At 39.7% G+C, this 10,819-nt stretch overlaps 1 protein-coding gene across 1 annotated transcript; it reads right to left on the bottom strand.

Moving 5' to 3' along the window:
* Nucleotides 1-3,457: 3,457 nt before the first annotated feature.
* LOC118409228 (adhesion G protein-coupled receptor L3-like) lies at nt 3,458-9,660 on the bottom strand. Its single transcript, XM_035810098.1, has 8 exons — nt 9,592-9,660; nt 9,004-9,200; nt 8,573-8,737; nt 8,116-8,234; nt 7,493-7,779; nt 5,120-5,189; nt 4,522-4,658; nt 3,458-4,227 (listed from the first exon to the last, which is right to left on the bottom strand). The coding sequence occupies exons 1-8, from the start codon at nt 9,614-9,616 to the stop codon at nt 3,830-3,832; spliced, it is 1,398 nt and encodes a 465-aa protein (XP_035665991.1). The 5' UTR covers nt 9,617-9,660; the 3' UTR covers nt 3,458-3,829.
* Nucleotides 9,661-10,819: the final 1,159 nt, after the last annotated feature.

Here is a 10,819-nt window from a genome sequence, read left to right as displayed (position 1 = left end):
TATGAAAATACGTGTTGTATAAGGAAGAATAACTATGTAAGAAAAGTTGTATAATGATAAAAAATGAACTAGACAGATACATGATGGTTGAAGATGATTGCCACAACAGTTACCTAGCTGAAAACAACGTAACTGAAAATGGAACAACGAGTCAACAACACAGTAGAAAGCTCCAAACGTGCCATCATTCTCAGAAAAAAGGGAAGGAGTCATATTCACCTATTCATTGTTAATTGATAGCATGATATGTTTATAGAGATATTTCTAGACAAACTATCTAATAATACAATTTACATTTTCTGGGACCTTCGACAAAGTGGGAATGTGTAGATCGGCCATTTTCTGAATGACCGTATGACTATGGCTGACTATGACTGAATGATCTTATTCATTTAATTGCTGTGAGATGAAGTAATAGTTTGATGTGTTTTCTATGTAGTTCATTTGTATTATAGCTTTTTCATACATTTGTTTCAAGCATTAATCCTCATCTGATGTATACAGGTACTTTTGTATTTTTTCTGTGATTTTCATTCATACATATGTTGTTTAGGGAAAACGTGTTTGAGGGCATGAATAAGAACCTTGTCCATGCATAAAGCTACTTCGTTGCCACAATGCTTTGATTTCGTATGAGCAGCCACTATAATGTACAAGTACACTATACATGTATTCAAAGTACTGATTAAGTTCCGTTACTTCAGTTGCTACACAGACATATATATAGGTCTGTATCGGAAAGATTTGCATGCATAAAGCTGTACCGACTGTCATCTTTAAACAATAAATCATTCTGGTGGCAGCACAATGAGTGCTTTCTGTTTGGTTTAATGTAGTGCATTTTGTTCTAAGCACCAGCTTCATAATCATTATTAGTAAGTATCTTTCTTTCTTTCTTTCTGTCTGACTGTAAAACTGCAACGGTATGTGCAGTAATTTTGCAGGCTCAGTAAGACACATAATGACTGGTTCTACACTTTAGGCGCGTGAGTAATCCCATTTATATAAACTTTTCTAATACAGAGGGAAGCGCTGTTGCACTGTACTATCATGGTGTTTTTTTCGCCTGTTCTCGAAACAAAACAAAAGCAACAATAGCCAAGCAGAATATTTCACGCTTTCCGGAGGACCTGCTCTTCAGGGTAGGGGGCACATGGTCAGGGCCACTGTGCCCTTGTTCCCTTATCAACATGATTGAAATAGCGACGATTGTCTCTTACAGCCTTAACCCTCATCCGACCGTTCCATTTTTACGACGAATCTGACCGTATGGGGTCATTTTTGACCCCATTTTGTTTTGCTCATAGACATATTTCTGCTGGTTTATTTTGTCATTTCTATGTAGTTGATGTTTAACTAACCTATGAAAAATATTTTGACAAGTTTTGGTGTCAGTAGTTATTACTCATTATCATAATTTATGCAGAAAATGAGGAAAACCCACATTTGCTCTGAAAATCTACCATACTAAACTTACTTAAACAATGTTTTGTTTTATCAATTTCTATACAATAATTGTGGTGATGCAATAATGCTGATAGCATAATAATGTTATTTAACAAGAAAAAATACAATATTTGTGAAAAGTAACGAATTTATTACTTAATTATGCACCATATTCCGCCATCTAAACACATACATACAATAACTGTTGTCTATTTTCCCGCAAAGATCTTTCTTGTAGGTTCCTTCTGCACATTCTGTCCATATATTGTTTTTTAATTAATTAGAAACATTTTCACTTTCATTAGCATAGGTAATTAGTGCGTATTATCATAATTTATGCAGAATGTCGAAAAACTGTGTTTTACACTAAAATACTAAATTTCTTTCAAAATATTTGGTGCTTACTCATCTAAGCAACTATAACCTGTTGCTGCAATAGCAATAATGAGGAATGCCTTTTATTTTATTGAAATATCTTGATATTTATGTAATTAATGATTCATAATTGGCTGGGGTCATTTTTGACCCCACCGAACAAGACACAAACTTTCAAGTATAGCTTATACAATAATGGGCAAAGCTCGGTGAAAAATTGGTAGATGTTGTAAGACATGTATACAAACAAATTCATGGAAGGAATTTTTTCTCTGATGAAAAATGTTGCTGTGGCAGATTAAAATATACGCCTGGGGTCAAAAATGACCCCATACGGTCGGATGAGGGTTAAAGAAGGTGAGCATAAGACAAACCAAGCATGGGAAAGGATGGTCTGAGGGATGTTTAGCAGCACATTTTATTTTTGCTGGGTTTTCTTTTTTTTCGCCGGAGCAAATCAGTTTTGGGGTCTCCAGAGGACGTCATCCATAACATTGACCAGAGTGGCCTAAAAACAAACAAAACAGATCGATCATAGAAGATCTAATGAAATATTTTGATGTGTTTTCTTTGTATGCTTAATACATGTGTATATTGATTGCTTGAACCAGCGTGCCAGCTTGAATATTAAAACATTGAGCGGGTTGTTTACACCCCGTTGCCTTTTATATCGTTTGCTACGAAGTCTTTAAGACCTTGCACGTCCAGCTGCATGACAAAAGATAGGGAAAAGGAAGTTCTGCTGCAGTAATAAGGTCACATACCAGGGAGCGCAAAATTGGCCTTGACATTTGCCTTGCCAACCCACCAACCCAAGAACCAAATATCGGACCAAAAATTAGGAAACACACCGACAGGCACACACACACACACACATACAAAGTTTCTGGTTCTAATTCCCTCATTTATTGATTAGCAAGGACTAACGTTAACAACACATTTTCAAAACTCATATGCAGCAGCTTTGAACCACAAATTACACGTTCATTTTGGTCTTTTCTAATTGCATAGATTTACACAACGATTTTCGATTTTTCATATAATATAATGTACAATCTGCCACAAAATGTATGTTGTCTTTAACATGTACGGACTTATACAGGTTATGCAGTTAGGCCTGTCTGATCCTATATATGTATTTTCTGTAATATATTCCTTATTTAGTTGTTTTATCCGTTAAAAAAACTCTTGAATTACGGGATTCCTACGAAAAAATACACTCGTAATTGGACACAGATAATGTTGCCATCCTTAAAAGTATTTCCAATGTTTCCTTGTTTGGAAGCTCTATAAATATGTCAATACTTAATTCTTGAGTATTCGTAATATATGCAACAACCATGTGTCCGCGTAACATTACAGTTGTTCCAAGTATGCAATGTAATTTGGTACAATGAGACAATAATAGATATATAATAATAGAAATGACCGCTCTTATTTCAAATGACACTACCATTCATTAGTTTAAAGCTAAACTCCTTCTCACACCTTGGTACTGCAAAATGTAGCAGACGCAGCGACCTGTCCGCCATATGTCAGTCCAATGTACAAAGGAACCAGTGTATGGAAAACAGTAGATCTAATTATATATAAAACGGTGTACATAAAATCTTACGAATATTGATAATATAGGAATCTGGATTTGCTTTATATGCTTTCGTTTCAATAGATTAATGCCCATTAATATATGATTGTTAGATCTTTTTCTCAGTTTATCTGCGTAAAAATGAATTCATTTACATGTTGTGCATTCCGTTTAGTTTTTCTTTGATAAAAAATACGTTTATGTATCATTGATTGCGTGGTATGTGATTTTGGTTTGTTCTAGTGTATTACTTGTTTCTCATTGTCCTCATATATGTGAAATGCAATATAAATTCTTTTTAACACCATCTTTCCAGTATCCTGAACAATGGACTTGAATGTTACTACAGCGGCTCACCATCAGGTTTTTAACACAGTCTTTCCAATCCCAAGACAGTCTCCCTAAAAATAGACATGAATGTTACTACATTGGCTCGCCATCAGGTGGGCTATTATATGAGAGAGAGCTCAGCCGTACAAGCGTTGTCTGTGACGTTTGTACAGTGGAAGACAACGACGTTCTTCTCCCACTGACATCGTACAGACCACGCTTCTTCTCTCCCCTGTAGCTGCACGGTGCCGCCATGTCTCTCAGCTTCCTCCACCACTTCTTCATGTCCTCTCGCATCACGCAGTGGAAGATGAAGATGAAGAGGCCCTGGAGGGTGTTGAAGAGGCAGAACAGGTAGGCGAACACTGCGCGCGCGTCGGTGATGACGAAGAAGCCGAACAGCCAGGTGAGACCAAACAGAGCCATGATGCTGAAGGCTCGGCGGATCTGGCGGGTTATCCAGTAACGGTCTGCCTCTTGGACCTTAGCACCTGCACATAAAATATCAACTCTCCTTATTCCGCCAGGTACCTTAAGACCAACACACAGCAAAAGTCATTCTGAAGATCAAAAGTCCTTCTCAAGAATATGATCACTAGTTAGATATTTTACTTAAGTCCACGAACATGACTGATGACTGATGTTGTATTAGTAGATCTCTTTGAATGGATTTGATTGTTTTTGAGGCCAAATGCAGCAAGCTTACATTTTACGGATGAAATACACACGCGCATTCATTTTCGACTGATTTTGAAATAAAACCCCAGAATGTCGCTCATATCCACCTCTGAGCTGTTTGAGTTCCCTCTCGTCCCGCACCAGTTTGCACATGACGATGACGAAGACCATCAGGTTGAACAGCAGGATGAGACCCGCTGGGAGCAGGAAGGCATAGATCAGGGGTGTCTGTGCCAACCAGCAACTGGAAGCAAAAACAATAGAGAAAAGAAAACGTTTTATAAAGCTTTGCTTTCCTGCCGCTATCTGTCATTCTAGATACTCATGGACCGATCCAACATAATGAGCAGGCCAAACAATGGCTCGAGAAATGAGAGACAGGCTGCATAACTTCCATGAAATATTTTTCAAATTTCATAAATTCCATTTTTAAAGCTGATTCTGTACTCTTTAAAATTATATCCAAAAGGGCCAATTAACAGAGACCACAATGACCTGGTGGCCATTTTGCAGAGATCATAGACTATGTATCAACAAGGTGGTCACTAGTACAGGTGAGAATGGATGCAAATTGCAAAACCAACTTGCTATGTAACAGGATCTCGAAGTAACGATTATTAGGATGACATTTCCACAAGAAGTAGAAATACGAATTTCAAAGTAAGAAGTGATCATTATGAGGATGTCTTTTAGTATATAACTCACTTGTTCTTCATCCTGTATTGGTAGAGACTCGAGGGTCCCACAGTCAGCACCGTGGCGACAAGGGGAAAGCCTGGAAAAACATGAAATGAAAGCATACTAGCTGAAATAATAACTTTTCTGAGGGCCGGGTAACGACACGGGCTAAATTTAACAGAAACTAGCAAGTCCACTGTTCGCTGTCTCCGTTGACCAATTTTAATGAAGTCACATGTCACAGGCCACATCACCTAGTTCACAAAATGAACAATGTTTCTGGCGCATGGCATACCCTACATGCTTTTAAAATTTTTTGTTACCTTTACCAACATGAATGCACTCGAGAATGCGTTCGGAGCTGTTGAGTGTTCAAGTTCAAGTAATCTTAACACGCTTGTTAGGGATGTGTTTTAGGTTAAGTATCGCTTTTTGGAAGCGTTTTGAATTTTAATAATAATAATAGTAATAATAATAATAGCCTTTATTGCACATTCATGCCCTATCGGGCTAAGTATAGGCATATTGATACAAAGGGTAGTAATACAGTAGACATGGTTTCTAATACTAATCTAAAACATAGATTCTAAATCTAGTCTAATATATTTGTTCGACTTCTTCTCGTTTCTTAGTAATGTTAAATATGTAGCTAGAGATGTGTTGGTATAATATCGTCTGATCAAAACTCATAAGAAAAATGAATTTTTCAACACTAGACAAATATTCAAAGCGAGGGAACTTTCCTATAATATAGCTAAAAAGAATACACTCAGCACAAAAAGTTTGGAATATCAACTTCGGTTGATCATATTTATGTTGTTTCTGCATCAATTTCAATGTATTATATATCTATAGAAAGCTTGCATGATTTTCTTTCCAATGGTATCAAACTCATTATCATTGTTAACTCATGGAACATACACTAGGCCTGCTAACATGAGTGGGTCAAGAAAAAAAAGTGCCCAAATTCCCCCGTTTCTGTTCAAAACCGTATCGTCTGGTTCAACCGTTGTTGCCGCGGGTGACAATGATTCAATCAATCCTTTTATCACCTAACGTTTGGTATACAGAACATCCAAGTTTCTTTTTAGCATATCTGAGTAGAGTATTTTATGAGTGTAAATTCATGGAACGAGCACCAGGCCTGCTTACGTTCAGTGGGTCACAAAGATAAAGTGCCAAAGTTACCCTACTAAAGTCAATCACTCCATGCTGCTCATTTTTTACCGTCAGTATTGACTTGTGAATGAAGGTAAGTTGAATAAACAGGACATGTCAATCAAATCTACTATTAAGCAAAAAATCTGAACCATGGCAAGAGGTGATCAATCGAGTGCTAACCATAAGCCGTAGGAAGGCTATTCCACCCTAAGACTGTGCTCCAGCATCCAATGGTCCTTGCTCTGTGTGGACTGGTGTTGTAATCTTGCAGAATGGCATTTGGTCCAATATTGAAGAGGTAGAATGTTGCTACTGGATGGAGGATGGTGTCCCTATTTGTCACCACATTAATTTGCCTGGAATGATGACGAGTCTTGTTTTTCCTATGGTGGTTATACCGCCCCACACCATGACACTGCCTCCACCACCAAATGCCGAAAGTTACTCTTGCCTTGTCAGCGTGCGGTTCTCCTTGCCGCATCCACGCTTTGATTCTGCCATCCAACTATCAAAAGGGCAGATGACCTCTATTCAAGTGTACTAAAACCTTGTATGTTCCGTATACAAAATGTGAGGTGAAAAGAGGATTGATTGAACCAGTGACACTCGCGCCAATATCAACAGGACGATGCAGTGTTGAACAGAAGTAGGGGAATTTGGGCACTTTTTTTTCGTGACCCACTCACGTAAGCGGGCCTTGTGCTCGTTTCATGTGTTTACAATCATAATAAGTTTGATACCATAGGAAAGAAAATTGCACAAGCTTTCTATTGATATATAATACATTGAAATTGATGCATAGATAACAGAAATATGATATACCAAAGTTGATATTCCAAACTTTTTGTGCCGAGTGTATATAAACTACAATCTAATAAAAAGTGGGTTTCATCTTCGACCTTGTTCAGGTTACAGAACTGACAAATTCTTTGCTCCAGAGGTGTGCGGTTGTGCCTCCCTGATTCAACACGGAGTTTGTGGCAGCTAATTCGTAGTTTGGTGATAATAGATCTTTGACGTTCGTTCGGAATTTTAAGGTACTCTTCTTCGTTGTAGGTGGATTTGAACAGTCTGTATGAGCGTAATTTGTTCCTTGCGAATTTGCCTTTGTTGTCATTATGGATTTCGCGTAGGAATGTATGTACAAAAAGCGGGCCCTAGAAAACAAGACCTGCTTCTGGGATTCAGCACCTCTTTTAAGTAGTTTATAACTTAATATGTGAAGAAGCAAATCCTCACCCCATGCCACTGCTGCAGCCCTGATGACGAAGTTCTCAGACACGTGATGGTCAAACACTACCACAACGGCGAGGTATATGTTAACGGCCTCCACCGCCATCCACACCAAGGCAGCCAATAGGAAGTAGTGTAACAACGCGGCCACCACCGTACAGCCAATGGGAGACGCCGTCTGGTTGATGCCAGCGAGGAAGATGACGAGGATGGCCAGCAGAGCCACACAGAGGTTGATGAGGACGAGCCGCTGGTTCCTGGCATGGCCTGTGCTGGCGCGGCGTTTGTAGTTCCTGGAATTAGAAACGCATGACCTTTACTGACAACTGGTACAACATCTTCCGAAACGGATGAAAAAGAAAATATTTCCAACGTGTGGCAATGGTACTTCCATAATGAATACCAAGCATTTATGCAGTCAACTTATTATTATGGATTGACAATAAGCGAAAAAAACTATCCAGAGTGGTGATCCTCTTTTGAACAGACATTAACAGACATTAACATTTACTGTACTTATTTGCGATTATTGATCAAGAAGATCAGTCATGCGATGGAGTAGTTATCTACCTTGTGACAACAAAAGAGAGTAAAGTAAGGACCAGACAAACGATAATGTAGTTATCTACCTTGTGACGATAAAAGAGAGTAAGGTGAGGACCAGGCAAACGATGGACACGACACACCCCACAATAGTGATGACCTCTAGCGGTCTCTCGTGCTCTCCGAAACCCGCACCGAGCACGTCCTGGAGAAATAACAACCCAAAACATTAAATTGAATCGGCCAAAATATGAATACTCAAATTTTCTTGTTCAATAAAACTTTTGACATTTAAATTGTAGCGTAAATGTACGCAGGGCCTCTGATTGGATCCATTTTTGGAGGTAGCGAATGTTTGAATATATAGTGTACTGGCATAGAACTGCCAAATGCCTTTTTGAACATCTTTACTATACAAAATGAACTTTACAATCGAACTATTCCAACTATGAAGTCAACCAGCCAACATATTTTTAAGCCATTGCAATTTTAGTCACAGCAAGGTTGCAGCGTGATCGCCGTGTAGTAAAATGGGGGGCTTACAAAGATTGCCGCGAAGTTGGTGAGGTGGTTACAGGCGCAGGTGTACAGTCCATTTTCCTCGCCCGTGCTCTCACACCCTTCAGTCGACCACGCTCCTTGTCCTGCCTCGGCCTCAAAGTCCCAAAACACACACCTGACCCCCTTCACGTCTTCAGGAAGAAAATTCTAAAAAATTAGAAATGAAAATGGTTTAAACTAATCTCGATAGAAACTAAGATTAGGGAAAGAATAAGACAATAAACCTAACGAAAATCCTAGTTGAATTACATTTGCTTGTGTTGAGCAAAGGTATCAATTAAAACTTCATTATGATGTCTAACCATCACCCAGGTGAGCTTCCATGGTAAAAGATGTAGGTAAGTATCTAAATACCGTCATGGAAGCAATCTGATGAGCGAACCGTAGTTGGAATAAGGTGACACCCAGGCTACCTGTAGGGGGGCAAAGGTGATGATGACCGGTTCGGGCAGGTTCTTGACCCGCCTCCCTGCGATTCTCCCGCCGATGACGCGGGTTCCCACGGCATCATGGGAAGGTCCCGCTGCACCCTGGAAAGGTCCCGCTGCACCCTGGGAAGTCTGCACAAACAGGCTGCTGCTGTTGTAGAGGGTGTAACTCAGACGGACTTCTGCGGGGAGAGGGAGAGAAAAAACTCCTTAGGGTCTCCTTAGATTTTCGGTGACCGCGGATTGATCAGTTTGATGGCCGTGGAATCATCACTTTTGGAGATGAATTCCACGTCAAAAGACTTTAATACTGTAACATAGGTTCCTCTTAACTTCAGACGTATAATAATGAGTTCGACATCATATCGCATCAGTGTTAGCTGTCTAGATATCTTTGCGTTTTTACTAATGATAAATGAGAGTGACTGCCGTATCAACTAATATATATAGCCCTGGAATGATAATTTCTATCATTTTAACCCTTCCTCAGTTCGGCAAAATTGACTTGAATGTAGCAGAAATTGTGCAGAATGCACAGCAATTTCATGGATATCAGTACAATTCAAAAAGTACCTGATGTGTTGTTGATTTGTACCATGCTTGAGATGTTGGGAGGTATATAGATGGCGATATCAACAGTTCGCAGAAAGCCCGAATCGTCCTTCGTAGTGAAGCTTCTAACCCTACCTTCTTTCAAGCTGTTAGAATCGTCTCCACTCAGAAAGAAGGCAAATCCTTAGAGAAGTAACACATTTTCTCGTTATAAAACAATATTTCCAAACAAAACAGTCGAGTAACACTTAAAAATGAGAACTAGACGAAACCGAAGAGAAAACAATATAGATACTGAATCAGTGTGTGGTTTCGTGGTGTTTCTGCAAGATATGTCAGGAATTGCAAAGGAAAAGATTTTTTCTTAGTTTTGGTGTTGTACTAAAGCATCGAAGAGAAAGACGAAAATTCCTTAGTCATAGAAACAGCCTGAACAACGACGTTTGAATGACAGGACACTCTCCAGTTGATTTTGACCAACCTTGCCCCTTGTCCAACTCCTCCGGACTGATGTCAGCTGCCTGCAATGCTACCCCTGGCCGCACGGCGGTGTACTTATCTGTGGTCAGTGTCACTGTATCAGCAAATTCCTCCAATGCCTGGACGACTCTAAAATACGAGTTAAGATGTTTCTGAACACCTTAAGACGGTATGTGGTCCGTTTTACTTCTTCAACTGCTATGCACTGTCATCTGGCGTTTCAGCTTAGCTATAGCTTTCTAAAATAAAGATACTGGTGTTTAGCTCCGGAGGGTGGTTATACATGTGTAGCGGTACGTCATGTGTGGCCAGTTAGCCCACGACAGTAATATTGTAACATCTGCTGTGAATTATATCCAGTAAAGAGAGAGGGACCAGATATCCCATCTTCGTCTCACCCATGACACGAGTCAGAGTGGATCTCCTTCCTAAAGCCAACACTGGTGGCAGCGGTGGGACAAATGCCGGTGGGTCACACCAAACATCAGTTATACCGACTGTGCATGAAATATACACATAGATAAACTATAGAATGATCTAACGGTTTTGATGTGCCCGTCGTTACCTGGTCGGCCCCCTCCTCTCCTGCTGACTCTGCTGCAGGACAGTGACGTTCACGTTGATCAGTTTGTCCACAGTCGTCAGTAGGGAGTCTCCGATCTGTGGGAGAAGGTAGCTTAAGTTGCAGAATACGCCCATATTTTTCTGACCTACGCGCAGTTTTCCTTTCCGATAGCTACCTGTTCTGATCATGTTCGTGACAGAAATA

Source organism: Branchiostoma floridae, chromosome 1 (assembly GCF_000003815.2).
Source record: "Branchiostoma floridae strain S238N-H82 chromosome 1, Bfl_VNyyK, whole genome shotgun sequence".
Taxonomy (NCBI): domain Eukaryota; kingdom Metazoa; phylum Chordata; class Leptocardii; order Amphioxiformes; family Branchiostomatidae; genus Branchiostoma; species Branchiostoma floridae.
Note: the sequence above shows the minus strand (reverse complement) of the source record. Positions and strands in the feature narration are given on the sequence as shown.